Source organism: Lepisosteus oculatus, chromosome 4 (assembly GCF_040954835.1).
Source record: "Lepisosteus oculatus isolate fLepOcu1 chromosome 4, fLepOcu1.hap2, whole genome shotgun sequence".
Taxonomy (NCBI): domain Eukaryota; kingdom Metazoa; phylum Chordata; class Actinopteri; order Semionotiformes; family Lepisosteidae; genus Lepisosteus; species Lepisosteus oculatus.
This window is the reverse complement of record NC_090699.1, coordinates 58,761,198-58,786,465: the sequence shown is the minus strand read 5'-3', so window position 1 is coordinate 58,786,465 and position 25,268 is coordinate 58,761,198. Positions and strand designations below refer to the sequence as shown.

Sequence of the window (25,268 nt, the reverse complement as noted above, 5' to 3'; positions counted from 1 at the left end):
CTTCGCTTTGCCTATTTTGCAGCAGTACTACAATACCCAGAGTGCACAGCGAGTTGAGACGCGCATGCTCTGTCCTCTTGACGTCAAAAGTCCTCGCGTGGTGTCGCCTAAGCGGTGACGCGAGGAACGTGGTGGCCATAATAAACCTGGCGCACACGGGAACTGATATCAGTGAGATCACAAAACGTAGTGAGAAAAACGTAACATATACAAACTACTGACTCCCAAGATTTCACGCGCAAACGCTTCTTTCCGGAGTTGGCTGCAGAGGATACCCACGGAGGTTTGTGTGTGTGTGGGGGGGGAGGCCGAGAGGGACTGTGAGGTAAGTCCTGCAGATATGGAAGTGAGCCTGTGTCTGTCAGAGACCAGTGTGCAGTCAGGCTCTCGTTCATGCTTACAACCACCAAAGGGTACATGGGTCACAATACAGTAGAGAAGATGTTGGCGTTGCTTTCGTTGTTTAACTAAAAAGCGGTGAAACAAGGGCACTGTTAGGAGAGAATTCATCATTCACCGCGAAGACACACATGTGAAGAACCCCCTTGCATAAAGGGTTGGACTCAAGTCTTTACAAAATACTGGCTCTGTACAAAATTCGGCATAAAGCCGTTTTAGCAGTGCGGGAACCTGGTTTTCGCCGCTTTCTTCGGCGTTTTGTAATCTCAGGAGTTGCGTCAGCTGTTCGTTTACTCTGGAAGCTTGTTCACCAGCTACCCCAAATGAACCTGACCGCGGCCGGTCAGCGCGCTGTCCTGAAAGCTGGTTGGCACCTTCCTGTAGGCTATACACCGTAACCCTAACGTGTGCAGTGGTATTCAATTCAACACGTGGTTTCCTGTCCACCACTGTTCACTTTGTGTACAAGCGGCCCACCAGCTCTGTGCACAGCGGCGCTGGTGTGAGTGCATGGAGCCGATCGAGTCCACTGTACTGGTGTGATATAGCGCTGTCAGTGCTGTACCGAGGTAGTCGTGCTGGGTCGATGTCATACGGTATGTTACTAACTTGGCCTCTGCCAAGAAAGAATTAACTGTTGCTTCGCCACCGCCGCTGTCGTTGGTGTCTGCTGATCTGTTGCTCCGTAAAGCTATGTTGTAATGGTGTTAAGGCACAAAACAAAACGGAGGAAAACGTGCCAGCGTTTTGGCGTGCCGAGATCGTTTGATGATGAAGGGGAAACCATTCGTTTTGTGAGAAATAACCTCGTTAGAACAAAAACGCTCAATACATAAAACACTTTTCATTCTACACGTAAATCGATAGCAAAACTCGGTCTTGTGGATTTTTTATATGTAATATTATATACGAGCTTGCGATAATAGTTAATAATACATAATTGACAGTTTGTCAGTAACTCCACAATACATGTTTGAAAGTTTTGCATAATTGATGTCCCTAATCCGTTTTTTTTAAAGCATAGCAAAGCAATTTTCTGGGAATTTCCTAGAAATGTAAATGTAATTGAAAAATAACTTAACTTTTTTAAAAGTGTTTTTAACTGTACAGCTTTTATAGAGGCATAAAGCGATTTGAGTTTTTTTGTAATACTTTTGTAACATCATAATGTGCTTTCATCATAACCCCCATGGGATAGAAAAGCTTTTATTTCAGTAACATTGAATATCAAATCATTCTTTGCACCCATGCAGACTGAAAATGAGTAAATGTCTTTTGTTATTGTGCCTAATTAGTATCTCAATAAAGCAGGCCTAAATATTTAACTCTTTTAATCATTTGAAAATGTTTATAAATATTTGCAATATTAGCAATAAATACAAAAGCTGAAAAAGTATGCTTTTCAGAAATGGCAAAAGAGTCAGTTAGAGATATCAAAAGTCTGTTAAAAAAAACAGCTTTTCTACGTTTACTACTTTACTACATTTGGTCCAAAACAACTGAATATTGCCTTGTACTGTGAAATTAGAGTGGCACAGTGGTTAGCTTTGCATCCTTACAGTGCTGGGGGTCTGGGTTCAATTCCAGACCTGGGGTGCTATATGTGTGACGTTTGTATGCCCTCCTCATGTTTGTGTGGGTAACCTCTGGGTACTCCTGTTTCCTCCCAGTCCGAAAAACATACTGGTAGTTTGATTGGCCCGGGTGTGAGTGCGCTCATGTTTGTGTTTGTGTGCCTTGCCCTGCGCTAGACTGGCGTCCTATCCAGGGTGTATCCTGCCTTGCACTTGTAGCTTGCTGGCACAGACTCGGGCTCCCCTGCTACTCTGAAATGGAAGAAGCAGATAGAAGATGGATGGATGGATTTTGAAATTGCCAAAACATAACAAACAATTTACTGAGTGGCAAACTGCTTTGTGTATGCATCATTTGCAGTGTTCAACTAGAAACTCATTAGAATATTATTACCTGCAAGATCCGCAGTAATTTCGTTTTGATTTGGGCACTTGCTTATGGTCCTTCTCAAACATTTGTGTCTTCACTGGTTTGAAGACACTGTCGGCAGACTCCAAGAGGCTGGTTGAATGTTAATAGTTATATTTTGTGCAGATGTCCAGATGGTGATCAGAATGAGGAAATGATTTGTGGCTGTTTACTTCAGGCAGGGAGAGTAGACAGCTTGGAACCTCTTCATATGATGAGTTATTCAGTCTAAAGTTGAATTGGGGTTGAGACTGTAACTGCTTCATATATAAAGGAAGTTGCAACTGATCAAAATTAATGAACTGTGACCAACACCTGAATTTAATGAGTTGGTACATCCAGTATCAGAAATATACTGTATATATTTAGAAAAGCATGTTTACTTGAGGTCCACTAAGTTATGCTTTTTTCCATGTGCTTGCTTAAGCGTAATAAAAACAGAAGCAACTGGTGTGTGTGATTTAGCGCCTTAAAGATTTCCATGGTAACAGAATTGCATTTCTTATGGAAAGACAAACTCCTGAATCCATTATAAGCCATATCATAGGCTTTTGGGGTTATGTAAAGTGTAAATTGAGCTTAGGCGTGTTTTATTGTAAATTCCATCTGTAAAATTTTGTTACTTCAGGTAGAAGGGAGGAGATTGTTAGGCAATAGTTTAAATGTTTAACAGTAGTCAGTCCTGACACTGTCTTAAGTAGAAACTGTTTAGAAAAGCCAAATAAATACTTTTTTTTGTTTATTATCTATCTATATAATAAACAAATAATGAACAAAGAATACAAACTGAGCTCAAATGGATTCATTAATCTTCAGTGGACAATTTGGCAGTGGAGAATTTAATGTGACTACTTGAAAGGTCTAATGAGACAAACTTCAAGTTTATTACTGTATATCCATTCATCTCCTACTAGATTCTTAACTTTGAACTGTACCCTGTTGCAATTAGAAGTGGACATTAATTAACTTGTTCCGTACTCCCATAACCCATTGCGTAAAGAAGTGCCTCCTGTTCTCTATTTTAAACGCGCTTATATGTAGTTTACACTTGTGCGTTCTAGTTTGTGCTTCAGTGTTCATTCTTCAAGCAGTCTGTTGGGTTGACTTTGTCGGTGCCTTTGAGGATTTTGAATTACTCCAGATAACCTTCTCTGTTCAGAATTAAAAAGGCTCAGTGCCTTCCCCTTGTCTATATAACACATTTTTGTGTTTCACAAGGTCGAGGAATGGTATTGATTATTAATTTTGTTGTCACGTACAGTACAATATCTTAAGTAGGTAATTGTGTCGGTATGCGTAGGCTGCAACAAATAAACCTTTACCTGTATGATGTCTTGCGTGAGCACTCTCTGTGGTTAACAACCTGTTTTAAAGAAAACAGAAGAGAAAACCTTTTAAATAGAACTTAGTTTAAACTTTTTGTACCAAAGGAAAGTCCCAAGAATGAAGTAGTTGTGGTATTGTGTTTCCTTATCTAATTATGCAAATGTCTGTGCTGGTTTTAAATATGAAAGGCTGTTTGTAAGAGTGAGGGGGGAAAAAAAAACCCACTTGTTTTTTCGGTCCTAGGCTTGGCCATGGCTTCGGCTTCAGCATCGGCGTCGGCTTCTGACAGCGTGGATTCCAAAGCAGAGCTGTCCTCCCTGTTGGAGCAGTGGGAGAGGGAGCAGCAGGGCAGCACACAGGACCTGGTCAGCATTCTCACCAAGTAAGCAGAGGGAGCAGGAAACTGTTAGTCTCGCCGCGATATCGCGGTCAGAGACTTAACATGTCAGCCTTAGGCTTTTAACCTCATCATAAAATAAAGAAACTTGGAACGTTTTCCCCATTGAGAATGAAGAAGAAACTGTATATTTCCACTGTGGTTCTAAGGATACCTTTAATTTCTTACACACGACAAATGGAACTGCTGTGATTACATCAATGCTATGACCTGTCTAACAGATCAGTTCCTACACAGTTTTGAGACTTTGACACAGATGTAAGGTCTAACAGTTATTCTTTAATAATTCTAATTTGCACATATAGATGCTTTCTTTTTCCTTGACTTAGAATTCCAGATTGGTAGTAAAAGATTGATTTGGATTCAAAAATGGTATCCCAGTGTTGAAAGATCTCGGAATAAGTGTATATATATAAAGACCCGAATTTATGTTAATTTCAAAACAAAAGCAAGTTACGGTAGGTAGTATTTGTGTAAGTAATAGATTTAATGGGATTTAAATCTTGAACCATCATTTGCAGTAGTCACTTTGAATTTACTGTAGAAGTGTGTAATGCAAGTTAAAAGGATAAACACCATAAAGACTGGTCCTCTGTGACCTTTCTGACTGGACAATGTGACTTTTTACTGCTGATTTTTTTTTCTTCCTTATATGTATACTTAAAAGTGATAGGGGTATGTTAAAGTTTGTGTAATTGTTTCAGAATCTCTGAGCTCATTGAGCGAGAAACAGAGGAATATCATAAAGCTGACCCTGATCCTTTTGATGACAGGCATCCTGGTGAGTCGGTACTTTGCATCTCCTTAAATATGATTAACCTATGGCATATTCAGCAGTTTACCATCTTAACCAGTTTTCCACAAGCTTCACTGGACATATATCGCTTAGGATTCTTTGCGTTGCAAAGTGACTGTATCAGAAGTGGCATCTAAAGTATGGTCAAATGGGATTTGGAGAAGACCTTATACATTTGTATTTCCACCAAATATATATAAGGTGTGAATATAATGGGTTAATAAACATACATTAAATTTATGCTCATAATATTTTTCCTGTAAAAAGTAGCAGAAAATGTGGAGTTGTGTTATGGTTTGTCTCTATTCAAATACAAAGAACCTCTGGAGTGTGCTCTTGGTAACAGCCGTTACCGTACAAACTTGTAATATACCTAAGGTTTCTGATGAAAACAGCCAATTAACTTACAGAAGCTTTTTAAACTAATTATTTAGCTAAGAATTGATGGTTGAGTAGGGGGTGGGGTAAACTGGGTGTATGAAAACTGTCACAATTACAGAAAATAAAATCAAAAGTAAATTATATCTGAGTAGTACATTTTTTTCATGATTGTTTTCATAGCCATTTATCTTGCTTTTACAGATGTGTTGCTAACATTAAAACTAAATATCTTGGGAGTTCTGCTCATTTGAAGTGGTTCATGGTGTCCAGCTTGTTGTGGTTGACATGCTTTTAATTCTCAGTAACATTTGTGTAGTAAATGAAGTGTGTGCCACACGCTCATATGCCTCCTAGTTGAGCTGATACTCCGATACTACTTGCTAATACTTGTGAGTCGCTGGTTCCATCGTCTCTTCTTTTTTCAATAAAAAGCTTACCAACATTGAATTATTTTTTGGCTTCTTTTTAGGAAGAGCAGATCCAGAGTGCATGTTGGGACATTTACTTAAAATCCTTTTCAAGAATGATGACTTTATGAATGCGGTAAGGTCTATAGATGAATGCTCAAAAACGTGAAGTCACCTGTGGTTGGAAGCCTCTGAAATTAATGCTTAGTATACTTTACATCACTATATATTTAGAATGAAAAACCCTTTGCTGCGGTCTAAAAAATGATTATACTTTCTTGTTCTGTGTAAGTACTGTAAAAACAGGGCTCAAGTATACCTTTCATTTTTTAGGGATGCATCTAGTTCAGATATTTATTTCTTATTTGCAGTTGGTAAACACGTATGTGATGACAAGCCGTGAGCTGTCTCTGAACACGGCTGCCTGTCGTCTCCTCCAGAACATCATGCCAGGTCTGGAGACTGCTGTCGTGTTTCAGGAAAAGGTATTGTTTCAGAATACCTCCTGCCTGCCACAAGATTACTTTTGCTTTAAGTTACTGTACAAATCAGTTTTTTGGTCATTAAATTTTGATTACTGGGGAATAGAATATCATAGTCTCAATCGCCATGCATGGCACACATAAACCTTTAATGCTATATCAACATTAAAATGTTTTTACATTCCAAAAGATTTTAATTTAAGTATCTCTGATTGTTTTTTTTATATACATCAGTTATCATTATTAGTATACAATTATTGTGTCACTGCATTGCATTGTTCTGTGCTTCATTTGCTACCAAATGTTGAACTGCTTTATGATTGCTCTGAAAATTTAATTTGTTTCCCTCTTAGAAGCATGATGCATTATGCCTGTTATTATGCATTATGTATTATGTTCATGTTAAGTTAAAAACTGTTGATGAATAATGTACTTTCCAGCCAATAAGTAAGTTCCGTTTTTACTTTTAAGAAAGAGGTTGTTATATCAGCAGACATAGAAATTCAAGAAGTCATTCATTGACCTCTGTTGGTACTGCAGGAGGGCATTGTGGAGAAGCTATTTAAGTGGGCCCAGGAAGCCGAGCAGCCTCTGAGGACCTACGCCACTGGGCTCCTAGCTGGAGCCATGGAGAACCAAGACATAGCTGCCAACTACAGGGAAGAGAACTCACTGCTGGTTAGTGCAACCCTCCTTCCAGCTGCCCTTGTAAAGCACAAAATGTCAAAAGTTTAGCTTACCCCAATAGGGAATTGACCACATGTTGAGTGATTTTAAAAATGTCTGTCAAAAACCGTCAAAAAAAGTGATGGATACAGAAGTTCACATAGGTAGCTGAATCATCATGCATAGGCTGCACAGGAATGGGTAAAGGTTTATTCCATGCTGAAAGGAAAAGAAAGGAGAGGCAGCTGTGGAGCCTTCTTTAGGTGTGGATAAATGCTTACAGTAGGTAAAATGCTAGAAGGAAATGGAATTTAGATATGGAATATTTTTGTTTGGGGAATGATGAATGCTGAGTTTTTTTGTTATTCGATATCTTCACAGGTGCCCCTCATGCTGCAGCGATTACGTGAACTCCAGGAGAAGGATGCAGAGAGCAGACAGGAGTTCAAGCGGCCGAGCCCGAGGAAGGCTCTCGAGCCATTGCTGCCCCTTGATGAGGAGGCAGTGGATGGGGAATTTAATGATACAGCTCTGGACGGTCAGGAGGAGAAAGAGGGCCTGGAAGACAGTGATGTGGAATTTCACCTGAACTCTCGCCACAAAACCAGCAGCCGGGTCAGCTCCACTGTCAAGCCCGAGCTGGACGAAGCTGATGGGAAAAAGAACACATCTGTGAAGAAGACGGAACGGGAGAATGGGAGGAAAGCAAAGCAGAAGCTGAACTTCTCCATTTCGGAGCCTGAAAGGATTTTCAGTGAGCTCTCCAACAGCAGCTGGTCTGAGATGTCCCCCTGGGTGATTGGGACCAACTATCACCTTTACCCTCTGACCCCGGCCATAGAGCAGAGACTGATTCTGCAATATTTAACCCCTCTAGGGGAGTACCAAGAGGTAGGCCACCATTTTTTTTTCTTTCAAAGTATTCTTTTGGGTCACAAGAATTTGTAAATTGCTGATCGCAATAGAAATTATGTAATTTTTATTAATATAGAAAACACACAAAAGAAGATACTCTTCCGGTGTGGTATGTGAATTTTCACTTTTATCTTCATTCCATTAAGCTTTACTTGAGTTTCTCTTGTTCAGAGTGGTGCTTTTATTTTTATCTACAGTTGCTGGCAGTGTTTATGCAACTTGGGGCTCGGGAGCTGCTCATGTACTACATTGATCTTAAGCAGACCAACGATGTCCAGTTAACGTTTGAGGCTCTTAAGGTATTGTCTGTACTGTCTGAATACAATAGATGGTTGCAAAATTGACAATAAAATCCTGTTTTACATGCAGCTGCCATTATTAATGGTGATTGATGGTTTTACGTTTTTTTCATTATTTCACTGATATGTTCGGTATTTTTCTTCCATAAAAAGCAATTCAATATTTGCTTTTCCATTGACTATTGACGGTTTTTGGAATAATAAATGCAAGCTTACTCAATTAGTTAATGTATAAGTTTATTAATATATTATAGTATATAGTACATTAATAATGGTTAATCTGAATATAAAGATAAAGAGCAAATTATTTAATCAATAATTTAGAAGATGGCTATGTAGAATAACGCATTACATCTTACCAGGCTAACAAGTAAGAACAAAAATGTGTCCCTTTGTAGTTTTTTCCTTTTTGAACAAACATGTTGTTCATTTGGGTAGTGTTGGTGTATTGGTCCCTAACACTACTGCCTTACAGCTCTTAACTTCTTGGTTTGATTTCTGCAGGTTTCCAGTTTTCTCTTACTTTTCATAAACCTGCTAGATATTTTAATTCATGTTGTTAAATTGTGTTCATGTGCCCTGTAATGAGCTGGCATCCTGTCGAGGCTGTAGTCCTGCCTTGCAGAATTGCTTATGCATGTTTCTGTACTAGGAATTCTGAGCATGGGTGGATGTTTGTCTTGATTAAAATGTAGTTTGTTTCTTTATTAAGTTAAAGCCATTTGAGTTTCTGAATTGTTCTGCTTACAGCTCCCCTTGACTCAGTCCACTGAAATATTAATTGTAGTCTAATGTATAGTCAAGTAATGCAGAAAAAAGAATGACCTACTTCACGATAAGCGATAATGAAAACACTGTGCTGAGATCCTCTCCTTATGGGCGTGTTTTGTCTGCAGTATTTGGCCTCCCTGCTCCTTCACAAGAAGTTTGCTGCCGAGTTTGTAGCCCATGGTGGTGTGCAGAAATTACTGGAAATCCCTCGACCCTCCATGGCTGCTACAGGGGTCTCTTTGTGTCTTTATTACTTAGCCTACAATCAAGATGCAATGGAGAGAGTAAGACCCGCAGTTTATGGTCATAATTTATGAACACCTTGTTTTTTTTTTACAATGTTATAAATTTTGTTTTCAGTTTAAACGTATATTCTTAAGTCTGAAATTGAAAGATCAGCAACTGTTTAATGTTTTGAAGGCAGGGGTTTTTCTATCAAAATTGTATAGGACATTTAAAAAAATCTAAACAGAAAGATCTTCAGGTAACGTGTAGACTTGTACTGAGACGCACAAAATGACATTGTTTCTGTTTGTTTAAAAAACAGAAATAACACATAAACATCTTCAAGGTGTGTCATGTCAAAATCTAAATGAAACTGTTCATTTTGAAGCTGAAATGTACAGTTCCACTGCAAATTGTTTGCTGTATGTGAATTATAGATTGTTTACCCTGTCTAATACATTTAATAATTAACAAGCATTGTGCTTCTTCAGAAGCAGTGCTTACATTAAATTCAGTTGTGAAAGGAGCTAGGAAATTGTTGTCTGGAGTGAAGATTTAACCAGTAAGCAGTTTTATTTAATTTCCTCCATGTTCCTTGTTACACTTGCTGTGGTGGGCCCTGAGAGACCCCCCTTGATATTTGCTGTTGTCTGTGGCAGGTGTGCATGCTTCCCCACAGTATCCTCTCAGATGTGGTTGGCTACACTCTCTGGCTGCTGGAGTGCTCTCATGCCTCTGGGGGCTGCCATGCCACCATGTTCTTCTCCATCTCCTTCTCCTTCCGTGCTGTTCTGGAGCTCTTTGACAAACAGGACGGCCTGAGGCGCCTTGTGAACTTGGTACATGTTTTTCCACTACTTTTTTTAAGAATTAGCGACTGCCACAACATTTAGTATGGTTAATGCCATCAATCTGCATTAAATTCAGGATAGAAATGATGGTCTTAGCTGACAATAAAAATATTATGTACAGTTTGACCCCTATAGCTGTTAATATAGCAAACTTTAACACAAATATGAAATGTGTTTTTATGTTGTGTCCAGATGAGTACCCTGGAGATTTTGAACCTAGAGGATCAGGGAGCCTTACTGAGTGATGATGAGATCTTCTCTAGTCGGCAGACCGCAAAGCACACCTGCATGGCTCTGCGCAGGTACTTTGAGGCACACCTGGCTATCAAAGTAGAACAGGTAAAGCAGTCCCTGCAGCGGACAGAGGGAGGTGCTCCTGTTCACCCACAACCATACTACAAGGTGTGTTTTTATTGTGTACCTCTTACCATTGTCGCTCATGGTTACCCCAAATCTCATCCTTGAATGCCTAAATATTTTGGGGGGTTTTGTTCCACCCGCTGTTCCTAGCTGTTTAATAGAACTGATAAATAGTCGATAATTGGGACAGAAGCAGTATGCTGCAACCAGTTAAAAAACAAATGATAATGTACCTTAATAGGCCCTTAAGGTTTTAAAGAGTGTTTTCGTAGCTTCTCATAGTTTCTTGTTTTTTTTAAAAAGCTGAATTTTTTGTTTGTGTAATATTTAATTGGGGAAACTAGCAGATGGTCCATATTTTGATTAAACGTAGGTCTGTCATAATCTTTATATCCTTTTTAAGCAAGGAAGTGAACTGTGTTTAAGGACTTTACAGGGGTCAGCTATTTAAACGGAGTGTTATCAAAAATAAAACAAATCATCAATTAAATTACTATGTCTGTGTCGGAGGATCAGAAAAGATTGATATGCGTGTATGCTTTTTTTCCATCTACAATCTTGTTTTTTCAGGCATGCACATATACCCACGATCAGGTGGTAGAGATGATGGAGTTTCTAATAGAGTATGGCCCTGTGCGACTGTACTGGGAACCAGCTGAGGTCTTCCACAAGCTGTCCTGCATCCAGCTAATGCTTCAGCTCATCTCCATAGCCTGTGATTGGAGAACCTACTATGGAAGGTAGCTCTGTTAACAATGCTTTGTCCCATATTTCTGAAGTCATTCATTTTATATTGTACCTTTGTCGTATGACATTTACCATACATATATAATTGAATCTTAGATTCTGCTTTTAAATTACTTTTAAATTACTTTTTAAATTAAACTACCCTCACATAGTTTTTTTTGTTAATATCTTAAAAGTAAACAACCTCTTGCATATGCAGTCAATTTATATTTAATGCAAACATTGAATATTTTACAGACTGCTCTTGGTTTATTTTAAATGTCATCAGTACTTCTGAACATTCCTTTTTTGCTTTTCTTTTTCTCAAGGAGTGATACAGTGAGGTATGCCCTGGATGTCCTTGCGATTCTCACTGTGGTCCCTAAAACGCAGCTCCTTCTGGCTGAGCCTGTGGATGTACTGGATGAGAGTGGGTCGACTGTTTCCACTGTGGGTCAGTAATCTTCGTCTTTGCCCCTTAACTTATTCCCTTTACAAAATGACTGCGAATACCACTTGATTCTGGGGTTTTGGAGACAGTGCTTTGTCTCCCTATTTTTAGTCACTTTTCCTGAAAGGAGTGCTTCAGATCATATAACCTTGTGGGATAGAATTTCACTTCCTTTTCAGTTTTCAACTACTACACAGTAATTTTCAATGCCATATGCATAATTTAGTATTTACAGTGTTATCTTTGTCTTTCTGCTTTTTCTTTCTTGTTATGTTATTCTGCCACACACTGGCAACATTTCTAGAACATTTGTTGTGTTAAAGAAACAATTACTTTGCTAACTTTCAATTAAAAAAAATTGACTTGGGCAATTTAGTAAAAATTCCAGACTAGAAGATAGATAATTCTTTACTTTTTTATTTCCGAATGCTCTTCAATGTACTTCTTTCAGTAAGCTTTCGAAAAGTGGTTGTACTTCTGTTTTGTAAAATATAGATTTACAGTTTGATACGGTGCACATAGATCTGTAAGTGTTTACATGGTAAATGCAATTATATTTTTAAGCAGGTAGTGTTTCTTTGTTGCCAGATAACCTAGATACTATGCAGTGATTTTAAAAAACCTTGGTTGTCTTGTGGTAAACCTTGATTAACACTATTTAGTTTATCAGAATATTGTTCCACCCTCAGCATTTCTAACTGCACAAGCTGCAAAAACATTAAATATTTACAATGATGATTTTTTACTATAAGTATAGCTTGTCTTCTCTTTTCAGTTTGGATAAATTAGGCTAAAAGTCTAAATATTTGTTCATTTAACATTTAAAAGAATAGTTGTAATTTAAAGAGTACTCATGCATACTCAAAATATGTATTTTATATGTAAACTAAGAAATGTTCACAGTATATATTGACAGCATGTAATATTTTTCCATTAAATAAAAAGTAGATAGATAATTCTGAGTTCCATTGAGTTTTGGTATTTACATAGACACTTTTAAGACTATTTTTAAGTCAGGTAAATTAATTTCAACCAGTACTCATTTTTGGCAAAATAGTAAATGCATTTTTTTTAGTAGAAGCTTATTATTCTAGCTTATTCATTTGTAATTTACATTTCTACACAGTTATAAGACATTACACTTTAGATAACTGGTTCCATCTGTCACAGTTTCATGAGCCCCATTATAGATCTTTTCAGTCGTGGTACACTCCAAAGTCATTCGTTTCTTCCATCGAAGGAATGTTCTACAGACAGAAGTTTTCTTTACATTGGAGGTTTCTGGCTTTCAAGAAAAATAAAGCAAGGCTAGATCTAAGGATGTTTAGTTCCTATTGGTACTGAATAAATTATACTGTGATTGTAAATTATTTAAAATCCGAAAGAGGCTGCCTGGACTTCAGATGCAGTGCAGTTCTTGTTGAATTTCTAAACGCTGCATAAAATAAAGACGGATGAACCAAAGATTAAGAATACTTTTACATTAACTCTTTGCCACCTCGGGATTTAAAACATTAATAAAATCAAATTACATATTAGATATTAGTTTCAAAGCTTTTCTTTGCATAATATGAAGGGTGAATTAGGTCACAATTACAATTATGTAACATAATTGTAAAGTTTTGCTTTATCTAGAGAGTATAAAATTTGTATACAAATAATTTATTTATATTTAATATATTGTTTCTCCTGTTAGAGGTGTCGAAACAATAGACTAATAAGTGATGGCTGCAGGTAACTATTATTTTATTTGTATGTTAGGTTTTTTTGTAATTGAAACTGCTCACTGGTCAGGATTGGCTGCCAAACAACTATGACTAGTGTGTGATAACTCAACAGCCATACAATACAAAGTATTGAAAAAGTGTGCATATATTTTTTAATTCTACAGGATGATACCATTTCCATTAGATGTATTTTAAGCATAGCCTGTTGAAGTATGTTCATGTTTTTATCAATATGTTAGTCTGTAGCTTTGGGGTGTCACAGATGGGGGTAAGCCACCTGATGTCAGGTGCTTTCCTACAGTAAAAAGACTGTCACTGTGCAGGTTCATAGTTGTTTCTGTAATAAAGGTGGAACAAAAGGAATGTGTTGCATTAGGTGACTGTGCCAAAGGCATTTGATGAATATATTATATCTGTGCAGAAGCTAAGTATGTAGATATTTCACGTCTGCATGCAGTGATTATGTACTCTTCCCTTTATTCATAATTCACTCAACAAAGTGCATTGTATTTTGTTTGAAATTAGTTAAAGTACCAAATGGGAACTCAACTGCCAAAGCAATACAATATAAATTAGTATGTTTCAAGTAGGTGTATAGTTCTATTTTATATAAACAAATGGAGGTACAAATCACAAGCATGATAAAGTTGATGGCATTTTGTAAAAAACAGAAGCTTAGTTTGGACTGTATTTTTTTTTTATCTGGCAGGTATGAGTATAATCCTCGGCGTTGCAGAAGGAGAGGTGTTTGTGAACGATGCAGAAATCCAAAAATCAGCCCTGCAGGTGGTGATCAACTGCGTATGTGCTCCAGATAAGAGGATCTCCAGTATCGGCAAGTTCATCTCGGGGACACCACGACGCCGGATGCCACAAAACAACAAGTGCACTGAGAATGTTCTCACCAAGATGTGGAATGTGGTACAGTCTAACAATGGCATCAAGGTCCTTCTCTCTCTCCTTACTGTTAAGATGCCCATCACTGATGCAGACCAGATCAGGGCACTAGCCTGCAAGGCTTTGGTTGGGCTGTCCCGCAGTGGCACAGTGAAGCAGATCATTAGCAAGCTGCCTCTCTTCAGCAGCGGGCAAATCCAGCAGTTGATGAAGGAGCCTGTGCTGCAGGACAAGCGCAGTGAGCATGTCAAGTTCTGCAAGTATGCTGCCGAGCTCATCGAACGCGTGTCAGGGAAGCCGCTGTTGATTGGCACAGATGTCTCCCTGGCCAGGCTGCAGAAAGCCAACGTGGTGGCACAGTCTCGGATCTCCTTCCCCGAGAAGGAGCTCCTGCTACTCATTAGGAACCACCTTGTTACCAAAGGATTACATGACACTGCCTCTGCCCTGACCAAAGAGGCTGATCTTCCAATGGCCATACACTCTCATTCCTCCTCCGCTTTCAGTCCTGTAGCGGTAGCACCTGCCTCCTCCCCAGCAGTGCTGCCTCGAACTCCTCGTCTGCCTAATGGAGTGACCTCGCGTATAGCCAGCCACTCCTCCATCTCTGCCACCCCATCCTCGAGCCACGGCCAAGTCCGGCCCTCTACCTCGCAGACACAGCCACCTGCTGCAGCCCCCCACAGCAACGGCTCACCTCTGATTGGCCGTATAGTCTTCACACGGGAGCGCCCATCCCCTTGCAACAGCAAGAAACCGAGGGTCCTTCGGCAGAAGTCGGACCACGGGGCCTACAGCCAAAGTCCAGCCATGAAGAAACAACTGGACCGTCACCTGCCTTCTCCCCCCACCCTGGACAGCATTATCACCGAATACCTCCGGGAGCAGCATGCCCGCTGCAAGAACCCTGTCACGACTTGCCCGCCTTTCTCCCTCTTCACTCCACACCAATGCCCCGAGCCCAAGCAGAGACGCCAGGCCCCCACAAACTTCACCTCCCGCCTCACTCACAGGGTGGTCTACCCCAAGTATGGAGGGGTGGATGGAGGTTGCTTTGACAGACATCTCATTTTCAGTCGGTAGGGTTTTTTATTATAATAACAAAATCTGCAGCACAAATTGATTGCTAGATTTGTTTCTTACGAAGATCTAAGCCTGATTATGTGTCAGTTTGGTTCTGCTTATTGCTGATGAAGTTTTAATATCCCAGGTGAAAGTACATTAAGAAGTCAAGACAGAGAATACACACCTCTACTTTCTAAGGGTTTTACTAAGCAGTTGTGAACCTTGCTGCTTAGACGAGTTCTTCTGACTCGCTGAGTTGTGTTTTTCCAACTGCTGTGATGACTTGACCTGCTTAATGTACTGAAATTACCTTTTGCCTTTTTTAAAAAAATGCTTACAAAACATTTTCATAGGAAAGTAAATGCATTTGGACCGCATTTTATTGTTTCCCATTTTCAAATGTATTCGTTATTCAGACTATGATTCATAGGCATCGGCATTTTTTTAATATATAATTTGTTTTATTATGATTTGTTAAATTTGTCCAGGAATAAAAAATAAAATAAGAATAATAAATAGACTAGCTAGACAGCTGACACAGTGCTTACATTGGGCATTAGTCACTACAGGGTCTTTTTTGCTTTTGGAGTAAAAATCTTTTGGGGGAGGATTGTGAGTTGCCAGGTCCATCCAAGTTTGCGGTGCCATCAGTGAGATGCACCATTCCTCCAGTCGGCAGTCTCTCCAGTAAGGGTCTGTGTGTGTTAAAATGAAAAAGATGAATGGCACTCACATGGGTGTGTCAGAGGAGTGGTCCCCCTGTGCAATGAGTACAATGAGTGAAGGCTTTAACACTTTTCAGACTTAAATTTGGAGAGCATATAAAAACAAAATAATTAGCAGTTCCAGATTTCCATTTTTATCAAAATATAAATAAACTGAGTTTGATTCATTGCATTTACAGTTAAAGTTGTGATGTAATATGGCATCTAAACACACTTCAGGCAAGTCATTAAGCAAGAGCCCTCGTGTCCTTTTGTATAGTATGTGATGCTAATGTGCTTCTCCTACAATGCCAGATTCCGTCCAATCTCGGTGTTCCGGGAAGCGGATGAGGATGAGAGTGGCTTCATGTGCTGTGCGTTTTCTGCTCGGGAACGATTCCTGATGCTTGGGACTTGCACTGGCCAGCTAAAGCTCTACAATGTCTTCAATGGCCAGGAGGAGGCCAGCTACAGCTGTCACAACTCTGCCATTACTCACCTTGAGCCCTCCCGGGTAAGAGCTGTACTAGGTTTTGTTATCAGTGCCTTTTTTGCTTCTTTATCTTTTAGAATACTTCAAGTCGGTTTTTTTCTGAGCTTTTAGAAAAAAAAATCTATTTCTTCTCTTTTCTGTCCCATAGGACGGCTCTTTGTTGCTAACGTCAGCCTCTTGGACCTATCCTCTCTCTGCTCTCTGGGGTATGAAATCGGTCTTTGACATGAAGTAAGTACTTCACTTGAGCGGATATTGTCAGGGCCTGTTAGCGCTTTGCTAGGTTCAGTGTTGTCGATCGTTTTGTGTAAGAAATTTTTTAAAACAAGATTGACTTGACAGAGCATCTGTGTTAAAAATTAATGAAAAACAGGCCTCAGTAGGAAAAGATCTCCTCCTGCTGAAAGAATAAAAAGCAGTCTATTTTTATTTTTTGTGCGATCAAAAGTGGACTTAGGGCTAATTTAATTAATAATACTGGGTTAGACTGTACATCTTAGACTATATGAAATTATTATTATTTGATCATCATTAATTGACTGCAGCATACTTCTGAAATCAAATCTAACTTCTTCTTTTCAGGCATTCCTTTTTAGATGATCATTATGTAGAATTCAGTAAACTTTCTCAAGATCGAGTCATTGGCACTAAGGAAGATATTGCTCATGTGAGTCATTCATGTTCATCATTCTGATATACATTACATACATGCATTTGTATAAATAGAGCACACCATAACTCCATATAAGAATTTTATGAATTACCATTGTATAAGCAGCTTCTTTTTTTCTGAATTCTGTGGAATTTTGCTTTTTGAAAAGCCTGCCGTTATTGCACTATAATAGAAAAACTGTATAATAATGAAAATGTAATATGGACAGCATTTTTTTAAAACAATAAGATAACTTTTTTGCTGCATCTGTATAGGGATATTTGCAATATCAATTGGTTTAACCAGCTTTTGGGATAATTTTTGTGATACTGTTTTTAGATCTACGACATCCAGTCTGGTCAGAAAATCCTCACTTTGCACAATACAGATCTTGCCAATAACTATAAGAGGAACTGTGCAACTTTCAATCCTACGGATGACCTGGTGTTAAATGATGGGGTTTTATGGGATGTGCGATCTGCACAGGCTATCCATAAGTTCGACAAATTCAACATGAACATCAGTGGAGTGTTCCATCCCAATGGACTAGAGGTCATTGTGAACACTGAAATTGTATCTTTTTCTTAGTGTTTTACCTTTCACTTTTTATGCTGACGGTAGTTTTAAATTTTGATTCGAATTATAATTAGACACAGTTTTGAAATTCCTTATGGTGGTCAATCATGAAATGGTGAACTGTAGAGCAGAAAGAAATATTAAGATCACAGACTTTTTCAAGAACCTTAAAATGCTGCTACTTTAATGCTTGAATTCAATTCTTTTAAAGCATTAGGTAAGTATTAGTAGTTAATTCAGACACTGTATTATCCTTAACTGTTGTCTCAGTGGGACCTGAGAACCTTCCATCTTCTACACACAGTCCCTGCACTAGACCAGTGCAGAATTGTCTTCAATAACAGTGGCACAGTTATCTATGGAGGTGAGTTTTAAACTTAAACTTTCACACTTTTGCAGTTGTGCTTTCCTGCATTGTTTTGCACAGTGCAAAGAGCACAGCGTTTTTTTATAGGTGTCCATCTATCAGAAAAAAACCCAAAACTGGCCTACATTTATTTGCCTGGTTTGTGTAATAGAAATAATTCAATTTTAAAAGGTTCTGGTTTTCAGGTGCCGGTGATGGAGACATAAAGGTAAGAGTAATGAAAAGTAAAAACCTGTTTGAGAGAAACAGTTTCTAGCTTCTGGGCTGAGAGGTTGTGAGTTTAAGTCACCATCAAAGACACATCTGTTGTACCTTGAGCGAAGCACTTTGTGTGTCACTCTATAGACCACTTATTGCTCTGGAAATGAGTATAAACTGGTCTGTTGAGCCAGTGTGACTCTGGTGTGAACTGTACTTTACCATTTGTCCTCGGAGACTATAGACTCACCCTGGTATTGAATTATAGTTTGTCTCAGTAGGAGATCATTTTGTACAGGAAAGTGTACCATTAACATTCACCCTGTTTATGAAAGAGTGTGATGAAACTGAATTTATATTCATCCAACTGTATTTAACATTATCCAATTATTGTTCTTGTGAACTCAGCAATGCTGCAGGCAGATGATGAGGACGACATGATGGAACAACAAATGAAAAGTCCCTTTGGGTCTTCCTTCAGGACGTTTGATGCCACAGACTACAAACCCATCGGTAATCTTTTAATAAAAATGGAACTTGGTCTAGAGGAAGAACTGCTGTGTTTTTTTCATGTTTAGAATTCCTCTATATTAGTCACTTCAGTTTATTAGCTTATGACCAATAATATCAAAAGTGAGGTTGTAAAGGAATAATAGTGACTTTTTCAAACTTATTTTTGTTCTCAATTTTTTTTAGCAACAATTGATGTGAAGAGAAATATTTTTGACCTGTGTACTGACACCAAAGATTGCTATTTGGCTGTTATTGAGGTAAGTATTATATAGTCTGTAAATATAATGTTGAACCAATATTGTCTTGCAATTTATAAACAAGCGACTTTTCAAAGTATCTGCAGGAAGAAAAGGCATATGTACATTGTTACCTCCACATTCATTTGTACTGGACTGTTAAATAACGGTCCACAGTGATGATCTCTTTCTCTTTTTAATTCTGTTGCTGGATAGTAATGAAATTAAATTGTTGTAAAACAGTCATATATGTTACCTTGTTCATCTGGAAATTACTATAGCTAGAAAATGACGCATCCCTCCTCTGCACTTTGGAAGGTCATGTTATTACACACTACAGGTATAAAGCATATGTTTGTGTTCAGACCTGGGCTACCTTTCCTGCAACCAGTTAATTCATTTTCTATTAAACTGAAATAATTTACATGTTATTATGTTACTAAAATGCTTGTTTCTGGCTGGAGCTTCCCAGCTGTTGCAAAGGATTGGTTTTCAGCACCTCACACTTTTCCTGATTCAGCCAGGTGCTTCCTCTATGCACACATTTGCAGATGCAAAAAAGAATTTAGCATCGCATCAAAGATTTACCACCAAGACATGGTTTTGTGCTTTGCAGAATCAGGATTCCATGAACATGGACACTGTCTGTCGGCTCTATGAGGTGGGAAGGCAACGGCTGGCTGAGGAAGAGGAGGACGAGGAAGATCAGGTAAGCATTCCCATCATCAGTTTATTTTTTAGCAATAGCAAATTGACCTTGATACAACATAACAGAAAGTCAGTTTTAGTAAAGTAAATGCAAGTGTATATTCCATATTAAATTAAAATTTGAAAAACTATTGGAGACTTTAGACTCAACCTGATATTGAATGTGGCTTTGTTGGGGAACAAGACAAATTAAAGGTCCACACTTTATGGATCAACATACAAAACCTGTGTAACAAGAGAAATGATGACCCTCTGTCTGAGAGTGTTTGTTGTATTTAACAGGAAGATGAGGACCAGGAGGATGATGATGACGACGATGAAGACTCTGATGATGATCTGGATGACATGGATACAGACCCTCTCCTAGCAGAACTGGAGAATGAAAATGGTGGTGAGGAGGAAGAGGAGGAAGATGGAGAGCAGGACTTGTCTCCTTCTGATGATGAGGAGGTGACGCGCATGCTGGGGGAAGATGGGGAGGATGGTGAGGAGGATGAAGATGATGATGACTCAGATGATAATGAGGATGACGTGGAGCTAATCTTGGAGAATTGTGAGTACCAGAGTTCAGGGAAGAAAGTTACCTGCAGCTTTTGTTGGTTGCTTTGGTCTTTGGTATATGATGGTAGCCTTTATCTTTTAGAATTTAGACTGCTTTCTTATGGCCTTCTAGAATGATTCCTTCGCAAAGACATTACTCGCAAGTACTGAGGTACACATTTTTAAATAACTTATTTCAAGGTGGATCAGCGGCACCGAATTACAATTTTTTCTTTTCACTTCATTGTCAGATACTGTGAAATATGGTTAAAATATGGTTCATATTAGGTCCCAGAAAACCTCAGGCTTTAGAACAAATAAGCCATTACATCAAGACGATCATGTAGCTTTTTGTAAAACCATTTCAGATTTTACTGGCAGGTCTTAATAAAAACCATTAACTGAGCAGTTCAGACCTGTTACCTTGTTTGAGTAAATTTGTATTGAGAGATCTCATAAATGAAAATCTTCAATATTGTTTTTCTGCTTTGTCAATTCAGATTATTCTACAGCGCTTACAGCAGTGAAATAGATTAGCTTTGCAGTGTATACAGTATTGGTACTTAATACTTGTTCACTCTTTATCTGTGTGGTGTTTAGGAACGAACAAGACTGGGATGATGATGGTTATCTTCAGAGTTTGGAAGAAAAGAGAAATCTGAGATTTTTTTGCTTAAAATTCTTACTGGACAGAACAGTGATGAGACAGTTCAGCTGGTTCTAGATAACTTGTTTATGGGCACTCAAGAAGGATGTACTGCATGTGTCCAGCATAAAGGCTATTGCAGTAAATCCTTAAAACGTTTCACTGAATCTAATGACTATTTCCCTTTTAATCTGAAGTTATGAAAACAAGTTTTTCTTAACTGAGAAAATTATCATAATCACTAAAACATTTGTGTCTGTGGGTACTCACACAAATATTTCAGTTGACCTTTGAAAATTACATCAGGTATCCAAGCCCTGCCAATAATTTACCATTTTTAAATGTAAGTATTTTTAAATTTATTAGCTGTGGTTCATGGTACAACACCAATTACACTGAACCAACGTCAACTGAATGTGTTTATGTGGGGCCCCAAAAGGCAAAGCACTCTAGATGAAAACTTCATTAAAAATGGAACTATTAGATCCATCTGAGTAAATCAAATCGATTTCTAATGATGTTCAACTATACATGACGAATTGATAATATTTACTAACGGTAGTTTTTTTTTTATAGCAGCTCAGGTACGTACAAGATAAGAAATATGTGTTGTGTGGATTACATCAATAAAATTTGCCCTTGGGCTGTTTTGGGATTATAGGTTGTGCTTTGGTATCTGAGAAAGAATTTCTAGCATTTTTGTAGAGAACTGTCAAGAGTGGACCACTAGACATCAAATCTAAGGATTGGCCACAGGCAATAGAAAGCTTGTGATCTTCTGTGTTCCACTTTCACTTATTTTTTCTACTTTTTCAAACTTTTTTTTTTGCTTCCTCCCTTCCCTTTTCTCCAGCGGACAGCTCGGATTACTCAGACTTGGAAGACGATATTATCTTATCTCTTAACGAATGAAGACGTCACAGGGAAGGTCACTGCTGGATTCCAAGAACAAAGTCCTGGGAAATGTCTGTGGAGCATGGCAAAAATGGTAACCGAAATAAAAGTGCAAAAGGAAACGGGGGCAAGACAGGTTCGTCTGAGATGAGATGTCTGAGACGTCTGAGGTGTCATAAGCATTTCCACACAGACTCCAGGAGTCTCCCAGACCAAAGGACCCATAAGAGGATGAAAGAGGATCAGGGGCTAAAGCTAAAGGGGACTCTGCATCTAGGGAGAAAACAGGTTGGAATATTTTGTTAGAGTTTCTTAAAAAGAAAGATAATAGTTTTGTATAAAGTCATAAGTGGTGTTGATGCTTAAGAAAAATGAGTCCCCGAAGAACGTAAGCTTTGTTTTTTCACATAAATTATTTTACACTTTTTTCAGTATTTTGTGGACTGTTCTTATTCCATGAGAACTATTGTAGAAAGTATTTCACTGCAGCTCCGCACTGAAATTTTTTTTTCCTGATACATTTCTGTTTGTAATGAGAGGAGGCTGAAATGTTACCTTTTCTAAAAATAATATATTGCCAGTAGGTTTGTCACAATCCCTGCCCAACTATGTTGGGGCTGAGTGGCAATGCTACCCTTTCTGCTGCAGCCTAGCTGTGAGGGTCCCGTTCTGACACAGTGGAAGAGATTGCTTGTACTTCCTAGTTGGACCTGCAGCTAAAATTATAGCGGTCATCCCATCTGGCACTCTCTTTCCTCTTTGAAAACGGACATAAAATGAAATACAGGGTATTTAGATTAAGGCTGAGAAACTAGCAAATAATGGAAAACTCCCTTTCCCTTTCTGTATCTGTAATGATACTGTCTGAATTCCTATTTCTTCTGCAGTCTGACTTGCTTCCACTCTTGAGCATTCTGTTCCAAGGCTTAGCTGGGAGCATCTGTGAAGTCAGATTTCTGACTACATAGGTCCACATTGCTTGCTTGTGGTTGATGTTTCTTACCGTGTGTAATGTTCATAAATCATACCTCTGAATATTTTGAAGCAACAGGGCTTTCCATGTAAGCTTCACTTTCAGAATGTGGTCATAGAATATATAGTTTTTATCTCTTTCCCTGTCTGTTTATCTTTGTCACTAGTACAGGTACTAGGGGAAATGCAGGTAGTTCAAAATCATGTTTCTTTGGTATACGTATTAAAATATTTAAAAATCATTTTTTACTTCACTTTTCTGTGAATTGTCTGATCCCCTCAGAGAATTGTACAAATCCAAGTTATTATTTTAATATGCCATCAGCTCAAGGAAGCTTCTTGTAAAATCTAAAAACAGTGCTGACGTAAATTGTTAGTGCTGTTGCTTATCAGAAATGAATGTTTTTTTTAATGATTCATTTCTGAAATACCAGGATTTGCTTGTCATTTTGTAAAACACGTTGAATACGTATCTCAAAAGTAAACTATTCAACTGATTTCTGACACAAAAATTATTATTTTTGGCCAATTCAACCAGTAACTGATTTTACTGACCTTATGTTTGTCGCTGATGAAATCTTACTGCTTATTCAGACCATTCACTGTCACTGATAAAGAATTGCAACTTTTCTGAGCTCCTTTACTTCTATTGTGATAAAGGCATAGGGCAGCCTGAAGAGCTAGCAGAGGGGACAGATTAAAATGTTTTCTTATGTGCTACTAAAGTTGTACACATAGAAAATATTTCATAAACACTGCATTGAGGAGACTTAACATCTTGCCTTTTTGATAATTATTTGAACTGCTTTGAGTTACTAATTCAGCTTTAGTAAATAGTTTGTGGCTTGATATTGCAAACTGTATTTCCCTTTTTGATCACAGTGTCAGAGTACAAAAACTAAACTGCTTTTCTCATAGATTACATGATTATAATTTCTCCCACAATTAATTGGATTTATTATTAACAGAGTGTTGCATAAAATGTCCAAAAAATGTTTTCTGAACTTTTTAGCAGTTTTGAAAGTGGATTTATTTTATTTCTGGAAACACTGGCCCTAGATGTCAGCTGGGCTGTGAAGTGTGAGAATAAGGTTTTATTTCTTATCGCAATTGACCTTTAGTCACACGTGGAAATCCGGTGGCTGGAATTATAATTAATATACAGGCCTCCTTTTAGGATTAAACTCTTCAAAATTGCAGAACACCATCTTCTCCAGTGAAGGGTTTGTCAGAAAGAGTAGTGGAAGATCTTGATTCATTTGTTTGATTTGTCCCTTTGCTTTTTGGGTGTTTTTTTAATTGTGTGAGTTTAATTGTAATTAAAAAGAGCTACGTCTTTAGAGATCTTTAAACAGGCCTTGTACAGAATGTATCTAAAATATTTTTACTATAAAGTGAATAAAAATTTCTCAAAGATGTCTCCTGTATTTTTGAGTTTGTTGGTAAATTCTATGTAGCTTGCTTCGCGTAGCAAAATTACCTAGTATAAATAAAAGATTCATACTTGCAACTCCACATTCATGTTTGCTGTCGGTCAAGATGAAGATCTTTTTTTTTAAACTATTGGCTAAGAAATCACTAACAGTGAGTGATTTTTTTAGACGCAAATGGATTATTTTGCCATATATACTCTATAGACAAGTGCTACAATATACTGTGCATCAATAAAAACTCACTCCTCTATGAATCTTTTCAGACAATATGTATACTGTAGGTTTCAGATATTGATTATGAGCTTTGTATCAATTGATTGTTCATGCCTGTATGTGTTCATGATATACTATATGTTCATGATATACTTCAGTTAGCTTTTTACAGAAACTCTAAATCGCCTCTTCGGTAAATGAACAGCTAGGGTAAACATGTAGATGATTTAATCTGTTAAGCCTTTCAAGCTTGGTGAAGATCAATAATAAACACAGAAAGGAACAACTGTTGACCACTTATCAAGAGAATGACTTCTATGTGCCACTGGTATGTTGGAGCTACGGTTCAAATGTCTTCCATTATGAAACCTTTTCGTTTTTAGGGATTGATGTTTTGTGAATGTCAACAATTAGGGCACTGTGTATAGAAATCAGACTAATTGATTGTTGAAAAGTGATGGTCTGGTTAGACCTGTGATGCACCTGTAGTCCTAGCTGAAGGATATCTTGATATAGGCATGGGCCTCACTTGCTCCCCTTTCCTGAGGGCTCATTCTGACATGATGCGACTTGCAGCTGGACGATCAGTTTCAGCACTGAAATCATGTAATATCTTTCATGTTAAATGAGAATGTGAGTTGTGGATGCTATACTTTTCAGTGTGCCCCGTTGAACTTTTCTAAGATGTACTAGGATGATGTGTAACGTCTAGGACTGGAAGACCTTTCAGAGGAATGGATCAGAATACCAAGAGACAGCATCTGCAACCTGGTGCGGAGCAACATGTCACAAATGTACAAGCATGCACAGTAGTAAGGATTGCTTCCAATGGTAGCCACGTTTGCTACTAGCCTGTGACTTACACAGTAGATCCCCCTGTATATAAACCAGGTTAATGACGGATGTTAATCAGCATAATGAATCTACAGTTATGTTAAATAAAATGGCTGTGCAGATAACTTTGTGAATCTTCAAAGTGAAGCCTCTTTTAATATTCAA

At 38.2% G+C, this 25,268-nt stretch overlaps 1 protein-coding gene across 4 annotated transcripts; it reads left to right on the top strand.

The window, feature by feature from the left end:
• The first annotated feature begins 105 nt into the window (after positions 1-105).
• LOC102685523 (DDB1- and CUL4-associated factor 1) lies at positions 106-24,041 on the top strand. 4 transcript variants are annotated; one of them, XM_015348187.2, is made up of 24 exons: positions 106-283; positions 3,952-4,090; positions 4,810-4,886; positions 5,752-5,825; positions 6,061-6,174; positions 6,712-6,849; positions 7,219-7,728; positions 7,950-8,051; positions 8,948-9,106; positions 9,707-9,886; positions 10,091-10,300; positions 10,829-10,998; positions 11,314-11,438; positions 13,872-15,138; positions 16,144-16,342; positions 16,470-16,552; positions 16,904-16,988; positions 17,313-17,546; positions 17,820-17,913; positions 18,523-18,627; positions 18,811-18,884; positions 19,480-19,572; positions 19,854-20,124; positions 21,611-24,041. In XM_015348187.2, the coding sequence occupies exons 2-24, from the start codon at positions 3,960-3,962 to the stop codon at positions 21,667-21,669; spliced, it is 4,554 nt and encodes a 1,517-aa protein (XP_015203673.1). In that variant the 5' UTR covers positions 106-283; positions 3,952-3,959; the 3' UTR covers positions 21,670-24,041. The 4 variants fall into 4 exon arrangements, with proteins under 4 accessions (XP_015203673.1, XP_015203671.1, XP_015203674.1 ...); XM_015348185.2 differs by having other exon boundaries at positions 106-325; XM_015348188.2 differs by lacking the exons at positions 106-283; positions 21,611-24,041 and adding exons at positions 375-995; positions 20,712-21,600.
• The last annotated feature ends 1,227 nt before the right edge of the window (positions 24,042-25,268 follow it).

Excerpts from the sequence above, each read along its gene's own strand:
- LOC102685523 (XM_006630994.3), top strand. Across the intron at positions 4,091-4,809 it reads CTGGTCAGCATTCTCACCAA|AATCTCTGAGCTCATTGAGC; the intron begins GTAAGCAGAGGG and ends TAATTGTTTCAG. Across the intron at positions 6,850-7,218 it reads GGGAAGAGAACTCACTGCTG|GTGCCCCTCATGCTGCAGCG; the intron begins GTTAGTGCAACC and ends ATATCTTCACAG.